Source organism: Mesoplodon bidens, assembly GCF_964165515.1.
Source record: "Mesoplodon bidens genome assembly, chromosome: 10".
Classification (NCBI taxonomy): domain Eukaryota; kingdom Metazoa; phylum Chordata; class Mammalia; order Artiodactyla; family Ziphiidae; genus Mesoplodon; species Mesoplodon bidens.
Genome location: NC_138172.1, coordinates 37,327,664 through 37,339,851, shown reverse-complemented (window position 1 = coordinate 37,339,851; position 12,188 = coordinate 37,327,664). Strand labels below are relative to the sequence as shown.

The window sequence follows — 12,188 nt, the reverse complement described above, 5'->3', positions numbered from 1 at the left end:
CCCCGTGAGATATAGACTGACAGCTCCCCAGCCACACCCCTTCCAGGCCTCAGCTGGACAGAAGGAGGCTGGTTCCTGAGAAAGGCCTGGTGAGGCTCCCCTGGTCTGGCTCTGGGCTCAGGAAGTGACACAGAAAAGGGTACCAACAAGGCAAGATTGTGGCGATTGCAGTGGACCATTTCATGTGAGATGCTGCTTGAGCATATATCCTGGAGATACATATGTATGTCTGTGTGTCAGTTAGCCAGCCAGCCCTATATTTTGGAGTTCTCATGGGGTAAGCCTGTAAGATCTGGGCGAGTGGTTCTTGTGGTGCAGGAGGAAGGATTCTGTTCTTCATCCCTGAGGGCCTTGGTGGAGTTGGGGGGAAGGAAGGAAGGAGCATGTGGCAAGAAGTTGACAGACCCTGGCAGTGGCTCATAGGTGTCCGTCTCCTCTCCAGGGCGCCACATGCATGGAGTGTGGCCATTTCCTCTTTTTTTTTTTTAAGTCAATGATTTTTTAAAAATATTTATTTGTTTGTTTGTTTGTTTGGCTGCACCGGGTCTTAGCTGTGGCACACAGGCTCCCAGTCTCAGCATTCGGGATCTAGTTCCCTGACCAGGGATTGAACCCGGGCCCCCTGCATTGGGAGTGCTGGGTCTTAACCACTGGACCAGAAGGGAAGTCTCGTCATTTCCTCTTCTAAGTGCCAAGGGAAGGGGGTGATTCCAGAGTCAGTCAAGGATCTGTCCCCACCTCTCCACCCCCCTCCCTCAGCACACGCACACACATACACACACAGATCCAGTTCTGTCCTGCCCTTGTATAGTTCTGCCCTCTCTCTTCTGCTTGGACAGTGACTTTTGCCTCCCCTCCTGGGCCTAGTTCTTCTGGGAGCCTTGGGTGTTGGGAAGGAGGTGGAGAGGACCCTGAGCACCTTATTTGATCCTAACCAGTTCTGGCCTGTGAACAGGCCCTAATGGCTGGGCTGCTGTTGCCATGCCCATGGGCCTGTCCTGTCTGCCAGCCTGGTCCTCCTCCTCCTGCCCCACCCTCTGCTGCCACCACCTCTGCTGCTGTGTTTGGGGCTTAAGTAACTTGCCTGCTTGCCTGCCCTTGTGGGGAGCTTGGCTGAGGCCGGTGGGGCATGGAAGCCTGTTCAGCTCACCTGGGGAAGGCCTAGGAGAGGGTGCTGCCTCCAGGCATGGAGGGGTTTGGGGAGGGGACTGGTGGCGGTTGGGTACTGCCTTTAGTGAACTAGACCACACTGAAGTTTCTTTTTCCCCCTAGTCCACTGAGAATCGGTTTGCGGTCACCACGTCTGCAGGGGCTGAGGCCAGTAAGAGTTTTCCGACGTAGGCCTGTGCTGTACTTCCCCTTCAGTATATGTGGGGATGGTGCCCCCTCCTCTCCCTGGAGGCACTGAGGTCACATGGAGCCTGGGAAGGGGTGGGGTGAGGGAGTAAGATTTCCCAGGATTGAGCCCTCAACAAGGGCAATGGGAATGTGAGCTGAGCTGATGCTTCCTGGAGGCCCAGGCCATCGCCTACCCCAGGTACCCCATGATGATTTTCTGCTAGATGGAGTCTAGGTTTCTGCTTACAGCAGGTTAACTGTGGGCCCCTGTGGAAAGGTGGGCTGGGTAGTCTGGCCAGGGAGGAGTCAAGGTATCCCTCTGGGTCTGGAATTAGCAGACAGTGCAGCTGTCCCAGTTGGATTATGCAGGTTATGGACCTGGGGTGGCCCATTTCTAGTGACCCCAAAGGCTGGGTTTGGTCTGGGCTAGCTGACACCATTTTTTTCTTCCTGGATCCTGGAATTTCTTGATCTTGTCCAGTTTCCAGATTCAGTGAGGTCTTGGCCAGGCAGAGACCCTCTCTTCGCTATGGCCTCACACAGCAGAGTCAGCAAGGTACTGCAAGGCCTCTCCGGAAGGGGCAGTAGGGCCATCTTGTACCCGGAAGCTGTAGGTTCCAAGCAGACTGTCCTCTTCTTAGAATGCTGGGACTCAAGAGGCCTCACAGCCTGAAGGAGATAACTCTAGTATCTCTTTCCTAGCACTTTTGCTCTGAGGGCAGATTCTGGATGGGCCTGCCTTACTGAAATTGGTGGTGGGTCTGGCCACTGCCCTGTCTCCCTGGTATGGTTCCTTGCTGGTGCTAGTTCTGGTCCAGCTCTTGTTCTGGTCATAGGTACCCAGAGAAATGACTGATACAGGGAAGGAAGGGAGAAGGCAGATAGAACTGGAAGGCCCAGCCTGCCCTTCGAAGGTCAGGCCCAAATAAAGACATTGTATTGAACCAAGGTGGGTGGGGTTTCTAGCCATCAAGACACTCCTCCTTTCTGGGCCCTTGACCATCTCAGTGGGCCATTCCCCTGGAGGTAGGCCTGGGCTCTCCTGGGAGCCCAGGAAAGCCTTCCCCTGCTCTGAGACCAGCCTTGTCACTCCCCAGCCTGTCTTAGGCCCTGTCCCATCTCTTCCTTGCTGGTGCCTGGTTCAGCTGTCTCCCAGCTCCCACTTGGTATGGGGCTGCTTAGCAGATGGTGGCCTTGCTGGGTAACCTCCGAGTCTGCCCCTTAGCCACTTGGACAGGGGAAGGGGCAGGAAGTGTTCTCACTTCTGGAATTGAAAAGTTGCTCAGGCAGGCAGGGAGTCCCTGTGCCCAAGATCTCAGGAGCCCTGTCTCCTTATAAGCTGCTTCCCTCCCCCATGACAAGAGTTCCTCCTTTTTCAAGGTAGAGGGAAAGGAGGTTTGCTCATGATGCAGAGCCTGTGCGAGCAGGTTTATGCATGCATGCCTGTACTATCACTGAAGAACTTCTGTGCACAGGATCCTGGACCTTTCTGCCTAGAGGCCTGGAGTGGTGGGGAGAAGGAGAGGCCACCAGTTATAGTGCAGCACAAGACCTGCTCCCTCTGGTGGGCATTTTGGGATCAAAGAGGAGGGGCTGCTTAGTGAGGAGCAACAGAGGCTTTCAGGAGGAGGGTTGAGCTGAGTCTTGAAGGATGGTTGAGTTTCCCAGGCAGAAAGGACTCTGCAGTAGGGTTACGAGGACATTCCAGGCAGAGGAAGTAGCCTACGCAAAGGGAGGAAGCATGGGAGGATGTGGCATGTTTGGGGAGCTGCAAATAGTTCTGTGTGGGGGTGTGGTGGGAGAGGAGGCTGGTAAGGCTGGCTGGCCAGAGCCCGGATTTGTCTCTCCCTCTGCCACTCACATGATTAGTGGGCGCCTGCCCACCTGGGTCTTGGCCCCTACTCAGGCCTAGGGATACAGAAAAGGAGTGCTAGGTCCGTGTGTGGACAAATCCAGGCAGTGTGTGGGGGGGCCACCCTGAGACAGCCTTCCATGCTGGCCTCGGGAGTTTCATCATAGAGGTGAATTGGGATCCATTGAGAGGTTCTAAGCAGGATGATCACAGGTGTTCTGGTGCTTTTGGGGGACTGAGGAGGATGTGGAGCTGGAAGGTCCGTGAGGGCTGCTGAGGTGATCAAGACCCTGGGACTCAAACCCAGGCAGGCCAGGTGTTGGAGAAGAGATTATCAATTGACCTTCCATCCATTTTTCTGTTTAACCTGTATTGGATGTTTCTTTTGTATAGCATAGGTCACTAGGGTTAGTTAGGAACATGAAGATGGGCTTTGCTGCAGACACTGTCCCTTGGTCTGTCAGCAGGAGGCCTGCCAGAACCACCTGCCTTTCTGGCCATCCTCAAGTCTTGGGTGTGAATGGGGCAGTTGCACCATCTAGAGACAAGAGGTGGTACTGCAGTGCTCTCCAGCGCCTCTGGGTAGGATGGGAGGAGCGTGAGGTTGAGAGAAGTGACTGAGCTGCAAGGTTGACTTGATGTGGGTAAGAGTTTACAGCACAGTATTGGAGTCTGTGGGGGTTGCCATTGAGCCACCTGAGAGGCTCTCCAAGAGGGTGTTTGGACCTGAAGGAGGGGCAGGGAGGAGCTACATGTTCAGAGGTTTGGGTAGATGGGCATCCTGCACCAATGATTACTTGTTTGGCCGGTGTCATAGCTACTAATAACTGACAAGTATGGAGCACTTGCTGGACCATGCTCAGTCCTCATGTGAAGTATCTTAAAATTCTGTAAGTTGATATCAAGGAACTGGGGCTTCAGGAAACCAAGGGACTCATCCAGAGCACAGGACTCAAGATTCACACCCAGGCCTGCCTCTCTCCAGAGTTGTGGTCCTGACCACTGCACCATATTTCCTGCCACGAAAGCTCTGAGTTATGCTTAATGACAAAGGCTTCAAGGGGACCAGGGCTGCAGAGAGTGGGAGGTGACCCCGAGGGACTACGCAGAGGTGGGAGTCAGTGCACAAGTTTCAGGCAAAGTGAGACTCCAAGGACAGGGCTGAATTGGCCAGACTAGAAAGGCAGAGCAGGCCTGAGACACCCCTGGGGGATTGTTGACAGGACTTGGAAAGGGCTAATGGGAAGGCAGAGACAGGTAAAAATGACTTCACGGTACTGGGAAAGTAGGCTGAGGAGAAGAGCAAGTGGAGATAGAAGGAGTTTAAATTTAGGGGTCAGTGGCCCCTGAGTAGGGCCTTCAGATTGAGGAAAACCTGGGATGGAGAGCAAAAGGTCTGTGGTAAGTCTCTTGGATTTAGGAAGAGATACTCCTGGGGGCTGGTACAGATTCAGGTGGCAGGAGGTGAGACAAACTGGGACTCCTTGATACCAGAAGGAAAAGCAAGTGCTGGCCCTTTCAGGCCTGGAGTCAGGCCTAGGAAGTGTTAGAGACTCACATAGGAGCCCTTACCTGGGTGGGGTTTGTGGGAGCCAGGGGAGGGAGGGGAGCAGGGTGAAGTGAAGTATAGGTACTAGGAGTCCAGGGAGACTTAGGGGGAACCAGCAGTCTCAGCCAAGAAGGGGCTTGGGAAGTGGGGCAGGGTTTAGGATAGGGTGTGGGTCGGAGAAGAGGTATTGAGGCCCTGGTGATGATGGCTGGCCCTGCCTAAGAGCCTGGGGAAGAGGATCTCACACAGTTTGATCAGCAACCCAGAGTTCAGTTCTGCTTCCTGACCAGCCCTTCTGTGGCCCCTCCACAGCAGGCAGGGGCCTGCCCTGCGCAATGGAGGGATGGAGAGTCCTGCAGCGGGTTTCAGCAGGAAATTGTCATCTCCATTATGGTGTCTGGGGCTGCGTGGCTTGTTGGAGCTAGTGGTTCTGCCAGGCCCAATCTGGCACAGAAGCCAGGAAGCAGGAGGTCTGTGGGCCTCCTTCCTTTGCCCAACCCTGACACCCTGCTCTGCTTCCCCAGGTGCCCCCTGAGAAGTGCCGCTGTGCGGTGGGCAGCATTCTGAGTGAAGGTGAGGAGTCACCCTCCCCTGAGCTCATCCGACTCTATCAGAAATTTGGCTTCAAGGTATTCTCTTTCCCGGCACCCAGCCATGTGGTGATGGCCACCTTCCCCTACACCACACCCCTGTCCATCTGGCTGGCTACCCGCCGTGTCCATCCTGCCCTGGACGCCTACATCAAGGTGAGACACAAGTCTGGTGTGTGTGTCAGGGGGCAGCCAGTCCTTTGAGTGAGTGCTGGGGAGACCTCCCTAGCCTGGGAGGAAAAGGCCGTTTTGGGAGGGCAGCACCTCGTGGAGCAGGTGCCTGTGGAGCTAGGAAGATGGGCAGAGGCTGCTGGCATTTCTTCCATACACCCGAGACCTCTTGGGCCCCAAGCATCTCCCAGGAGTATGGGTAGTTTGTTCAGAAACCCAGTCTTGTCATTTAAGCTCTGACTTGGAACAAAGACATCCTTAGTGCTCAGCCCCCACTCCAGACCCACCCTGTCCCTATCCTGCTGGGCCCTGCAGAGCAAGGGCCCGAGACAAACTTTCCCTGTTGTAAATTACTCCTCCTCTAAAACATTTTGTAAACTTGGGTGCTAGGGAAATGACCCCAATTTGGGCTTGGAAGTGATTGTTTATTCATCTGTTCAACTTGTATTTATTGAGTGTCTGTGCTAGGTGCTATGCTGGATGTGGTGTGAGATATTGGTGCATGAAATAGGCATTTATAGTGAGGTGTGGAGATAGGTAATAACGTCAAACAAAAACGGGATACATGCTAGGAAAGTACAGGGTGAGAAAAGGCGGGGAACCAAGTTCACAGAGTGGTCAGGGACAGCCTCTCGGAGGAGGTAACTTCTCAAGCAAAATCCTAGAAGAGCCCTTGGAGGGGCGGTAAGAATGTTCTAGGCAGAGCTAGGGTGAGGAGCGTGGGTTTGATCTAAAGGCAGTGGGAAGTCACTGCAGAGTTCCAGCCAGGATCCGAGCTGCACCTGTGCAAGATGGGCTCTGCTGTCGTTGGGAAGGGTAGGGCTGGACCGTGGCTCATGGGGGCCGGGTGGAGGTGCTTTGAAGCTGTTATGAATCCTGTCGTGCATGGCGGCATCTTGGGCTGGGGCAGTAGCTGTAGAGATGCAGACAAGGGTGGAGACTGACAATTTGTTTTGGAGGTAGAACTGATGGATTTGTGGATGGTTGGATGATGGGAAGGGGAAGGAGTGGGAGGAGTCACAGGTTGCAGTCCCCTCTGGGCAGGGCAGGTGGGTGAGCGTGTAGTGGTGCTTTCTACTGAGGTATGCAGGGCGGAGGGAGGAACTGGTTTTGGGGGGCCAGCTCTGTGGGCTGTATCAGGGGATCTGCCTGAGGGACATCTTAGTTGGGGTGTGGAGTCCACAGTGATGTGTGTAGTCTGGAGTTCAGAGAGGATTGGACTGGTGAATACGTTTGGTGACATGAGCCTATTGACAGTATTTGTCCTGGAGGATGGCTGAGGCAGCAAAGTGTATAGTGGGCATGGCCAGTGTGGCTGGGATCAGGGAACAGGAGAAAAAAGTTAGCAAGAATGTGAACTTGGCGGTTTTGGAAGAACCTGGTAGCTTGTTCTCCAGAGCAGCTTGGGAAAAGGGACAGGACCTTGGTGATGGAAATGGGAGCTCAGACATGTCCTGGTTAAGTGTCTGGTATCAGGGCTTGGGAATGAATAAATGGGGCCCTGGGTCACCAGCTGTGGCAGGTGACAGGAAGAAGAAACAGGAGGGAAGAAGCATGTGGAGGATGGAGGAGGATTTCCTTTGTGAGCTGGAGGTTGGCAGCCAGAAGGGTGCTGGGCGTGGGGTCGGGCCGGAGGCTGAGGAGCAGGGTGAGGCAGGAGGTGGGGGAGCTGGCTGGTGTTGAGAGCAGGAAGAGAGACATCAGTGCCTAAGGCCTGCTCAGCATTTCACCCAAGGAAGGGCTGGTGTGTGGTGTCTCTGGTCCTGTCTGTGTCATCCTCAGCTTCAAGGGCCAGTCTGGAGGAGCACCCCAGGGAAGAGACTTTCTGGGTTCCAGACCTCAGAACAGGACATGTGGTGTGGTGGCGAGCAACTCAGCCACCACAGCCTTTTCTTGGCTTCAGGGGTTTATTTTTAGACACCTTTGTCCAAATTTCCTGGCCACTGACAGCTTCACAAGTTGCCTGGTTTTGACGTCACCTCTTTGATGAAAGCCCTTCCTCCTACCTCCTCCTCCCGTGGGAGCCCGTCAGCTGTGCTCTGGGCTTGATTTTCTTGGGGTTGGGGCTGCAGCAGGGGGTGTACCATCCTCTCCCCTGCCTGTGATGAGGAAGCCTGACAGGTGCGGGGCAATGCAAGGGGCTTCTCAGGGATGTCTGCGAGGCGTGCTGTGTGGGCTTGACCACCAGCTGGGAGAGTGAGACAGATGCCGGGCTGCCCTCAGTGGAGGCACGGCCCAGGTGCTCTGCTGGTTTTGGGGGTGAGGAACAAACCCAGGTGAAAGACGAGGAAAGGGCCAGTTCTCTTTGTTGGTCTCAGCCTGCAGTGGACAGGGGGTGGCCCTGTGCCTCTCTTGGCCTAGGTGACAGAGAGAAGAGAATGTAAGGCTCGCTCTCACACCTGCCCTCTTCCCCACTGCCCTGAGACCAGAGAAAAGAGGCTGCTAATGAGACTCTGAGCGCTTCTGACTCTCCCAACCCTGACAGCTGGCTGCCTTTAACTGTGCGTGCGTGCGTGTATGTACATGTTACGTACATGTGCGTGTGTCTTTTTTCTCCACCCCACTGGCTTTTCTCTGGATCTGAGGCTGGGTCTGCTGTGGAGTTGCTTCAAACGCAGTGACAGCAGCCCGTCGGCTTTCTATTTCAGGAGGGGTGAGGGGGGCAGTAGCCAAGAGGAGGGGAGGGAGGGCTTGGCAGGCTCACCTGCTTCCCCAGAGGCTGGGGCGAGGGGTGGAGGTGAATGATTTCAGCGTTTTGGATGAGGGAGGTGGAGAGCAGCTGCTGTTCCGGCAGTGGCAGATGTCTGAGCCTGAGACAGGATTGGTCTCATGGGACAGCAAGGTCCTGGGGGCTCTCTGTGAGGAACCCAAAGACAAGCATTTGTCAGGGCTCTTGTGGGGATTCTGGAAGGATGGCTGGATCCCAGCTTTGTGGTCTGTGTGGCAGCCCCTGGCTCTCTGGCTAGGCTTCCCCAGCTTGGCAGCCTGGCAAGCTATAGGGGCTGGAAGTCTGCCTTTCTCCACGTAAATCACTGGGGGGCCCCAGGCCAGGCATTCTGGGACAGCATGTGTGTGAGGGGTCCCTGGGTTCTGTGTGACTATTTGTCTATGTGGAAGATGCCCCAGCTTTGTCAGGCCGCTCCACCAGGGTCCAAGGAGTTAGCCTCCAGGGCAAGAGGAGACCACTCCCTGAGCCCCAGGAAGGGGGTTCTTCTGGCAGCTGAAGGAGGGAACTGAGCTTCCTTGAAATTGCAAGGTCACAGAGGAGGTGGGGCCCAGATGTCAGCCCAGAACAATAGGCAAAGGCCTCAAAATTCACCACAAGGTGAGACCAGTCTTAATGAGAGGCCAGGGAAGGCTTGGGGCACGTGGAGCAGACCATAGATGAGTGCGAGGCCTGGGGTCCCACGTGTGGGATTGTGTGTGAGGTCCCTGAGCTCGGTACTTGACTCATATCTGTCTGCAGTTGGCAAGGAGATCACTGAGAGTGTTAGACTGGCCAACCAAGACCCCCGTGCCTGACTTCCTTCCAACAGGATCTATGATCTTTTCCATAAACCCCCTTCCCCAGGGTCTCTGCTTTCCCCAGGTTTTCAGGGGAGGTCTCCTTGTGATGTTTGGGCATCTCCTGAGTTTAGGGAGATACAGGGCATTGTCTGGGTGGAGGCTGGTTGGTTGGGTAAATGCAGGCAGGCCCTGGAGGTCAGATAGTGGCTCTTTCTCCATAGAATTGGAGATGTGTGGTAGGCAGAGCAGGTATAGTGAGCCAGTGGGGGAACCTTGGTGGTAGAGTTCTGGGATAGCTGGGTTGATGGGGCTGTTCTACCAGGGACAGCTGTGAGCAGGGACCCCAGACCTTAGTTCTCAGACTGCTCTGGGGGCCAGAGCCTAGGGGCTGTGCTAAGGTGACCCCGTGGCTGGCAGCCAGGGATAGGGGGCTGCACGCAGACCTTTACCTGCCTCAGCTGGAGTAGCTCTGCCTCTGGGTTTTACACATCAGATGACCTCCTGAGCTTTTGTTTGGAGGAGGATGTTTGAGACTTAACTGGTTTGAAAACCTCTGTCCTAAGAGGGGTACACCATTGGGCAGATGCCTCTTCCACCCCTGGCCAACTGCATGTCTGTTCTAGATCCTGAGGACGCCGTGGCAGTTACAGTGTGCGTGGAGCTGGGAGGTGCCAGGGCTCATCCTTTGTGCAGGCAGGGGCAGGAGGGGTTCCCAGAAGAGGCACTTTCTGGGAGAGCTGGAAGCTGGACCTGGAGGAAGCCCTGGGGAGTGTCACGGTGGAGATTTCCCTGGAGTGGATGTGACTGAATTCCCGAGTGGTGGGTGATAGGCTGGCAGTGTCAAGGGACAGCCAGCTGGAAACTAAGGAGCGGGGGCCTCAGCTGCCTCAGCAGGGTGCCTGCAGAAGTGGGTCATCCTGTTGAGCGTGAGCAGGGAGGAAGCTCCCAGCAGCATGGTCAGAGTCTGGGTCCTGCCCAGTGGCTCACAATCTCCTGTGTTTGTTTTCCCTCAGCCTGTCTGGGTGACTTTGAGGGAGTCAGTGATGGGGGTGGTTTGAGTCCACACTGAGGCCAAAACACCAGTAGGGAGCAGGATGGTCCTGGCAGTGGGAATCCAGGTAAGGAAGCCCCCATGGGATATGAAATTTGGGGTCGTCTCTTTCCCTGCCCATCACCTTTGCTGAGCTAATGTGGGAGAGTTCCCGAGCTTTATTTTTAATAAGGAAGGCCTTCCTGGTATCTCAGCTCAGTCACTTACTCTGCAGTTATTTACTGGGCCCTCCTTTGTGTGGCATTGTTTGGGGCATGGAGGAACCAGCTAGGAGGCAGGCATAGGGTCCTAATCAAAGCCAGCATCCCCATTGTTTTACCAGTAAGGACAGTGAGACCTAGGGAGGGGAGGTTACCCAAGGTCAAGAGTTGAAGCAGTGGCCAAGTCCAGACTGGATCCCTTGGGCAGAGAATCACTGATGGCTACATGCCTTTTGCCACTCTTCCCTGTCCATGATTGGGACTGGGCCCAAGAGGCTGAGGACTGTCATGAGCTTGGGATGCACTGGGAGTGGTACCCAGAGTGGGCCTGGGATGGTAGCAGCACTGTGGCCTAACACCCACTTGACCCTCTGTCTCCAGCCCTGGTGGGCAGAGTCACGGGCTGAGGCTGTCGATTTGGGAGCCTGCTGGGGGAGCCAGAAACAAAGGGCAGGAAGAGCCTGGCTGCCCATTTGCCCAGCAGGGACTCATTAAGGGTTACCTTGGCAGCTGTTCTGGGCACAGGAAGCAGCTGCTGCAGGTGCCTTATTGGTCCTCATGTCCTTACCCTCAGTGAGGTGGAGATGGCTCCAGGGCCAGCTTACCTGCCACGGCTGCGACCTGCTAATTGGCCTGCCCCAGTTCAGGGAGGAGGGTGTGCTCAGTAGCACCAGGACCTGGGGCTGAATGATAAGCCCCCAGAACTCTTTGCTCCCACCATCTCTCCCAGCCACAGGGCTTAGCCTAGGGGGAGCGGGGTGGGGAGGGGAGAGATGGGTTCACTGGGAAAGGCAAAGCAACCTTTGTGGGTGGGGAAATTTGGGCTAAGCCTTGAAGGATGGGTAGTGTTCTCCAGTTAGGAAGGCAGGTCAGGCAGAGGCACTGACATGGGCATGGCCTGTGTATCCACTGTGGCTGGAGTGCAGGGGAGGAGCAAGAATTTGGGCCCAAGAGATGAGGCTGGGTCCTGCAGGTTTTAGGGAGCTACGAATGGTGTGTGATCAGATGAATGGCAGCATCCAGGCTGGCTTTGGAACAGGACTTGAGCACTGGGGGATGGAGAGGAAGAGCCAGAGGCCACAGTCAAACTCTGAACGAGAGTAACAGAAGTTAGCAGAGAGTAGCAGTGACTCTCCATTCCCAGGTTTCCCCGGGCCAGGAGGAGGCCCCCACCCCAATTCCACAAACACACACCAAGGCTTGGCTTCCCTGACTCCCCTTAGGAAGTTGCCCCTGGATGTTGAGGTGTGGGGACCCACACAGGAGGCTAAGGCTCTCCCCTCTGCCGGCCTGGGGCCCTGAAACTTGTTCCTCAGCCTCTCAGGCTTCACCCCTCCCCACTCCCCTATCCCAGTAATGAAAGCACAAAGCCAGCCTTTGCTGGGGCGGGCGTGGGAGCCACCACTCTCGAAATACCAGCTCAGATATGGTAGCTTGGCAGCCCTGCAGGACCCTGGGGGCTGAGGCTTGTCTGGATGGTGCTGTGGGCTTGGGCCATCACCAATCCAGAGAGAGCCTTTTTCCCCAGGCAGATGGGCCTTACCAGGGAAGGATTCTTTTGCTCTTTTCCAGAGAGCTTGGGATTTCAGGAACAAGGAAGGAGGAGAGATTCCAAGGAGGGAGATCCCTCCAGAGCAGAACAACTCTGCCTTTTAGTGGAGCCCTCAGATTGGGAGAGGCTGTCTGTCTGGTTATGCAGACAGGAAACCTAAGGCTCCAGAGGGAAGGTCTTTCCTGAGCAGCAAGTGGAGGTACCAGTCAGAGATGAGAAATTCAGGGCCTTCTCCTCCTCCCCTACCTCTGTCTTTCTCCCCACCTCTCCGTCCCCACTTGCCCAGCTGTCCTTCCCTCTGGCACTTCCTGATTCCTCTGGCTCCCAGGTGCTTGACTTCATGGCTCCATCTGCACCAAGCAGCCTTCCTGCTGCTGG

At 55.5% G+C, this 12,188-nt stretch overlaps 1 protein-coding gene across 2 annotated transcripts in view; it reads left to right on the top strand.

Annotated features, from left to right (window-relative positions):
* TEX264 (testis expressed 264, ER-phagy receptor) overlaps positions 1 to 12,188 on the top strand; it is a 29,412-nt gene that overhangs the window by 6,748 nt on the left and 10,476 nt on the right. Inside the window, exon 4 of one of the 2 annotated variants that reach the window (XM_081247249.1) lies at positions 5,264 to 5,485. The exons of the other annotated variant lie outside the window; for it this stretch is intronic. Within the exon in view, the coding sequence (XP_081103375.1) occupies positions 5,264 to 5,485 (222 nt within the window). The remainder of the gene's footprint in view (positions 1 to 5,263; positions 5,486 to 12,188) is intronic. 2 annotated transcript variants of the gene reach the window in all.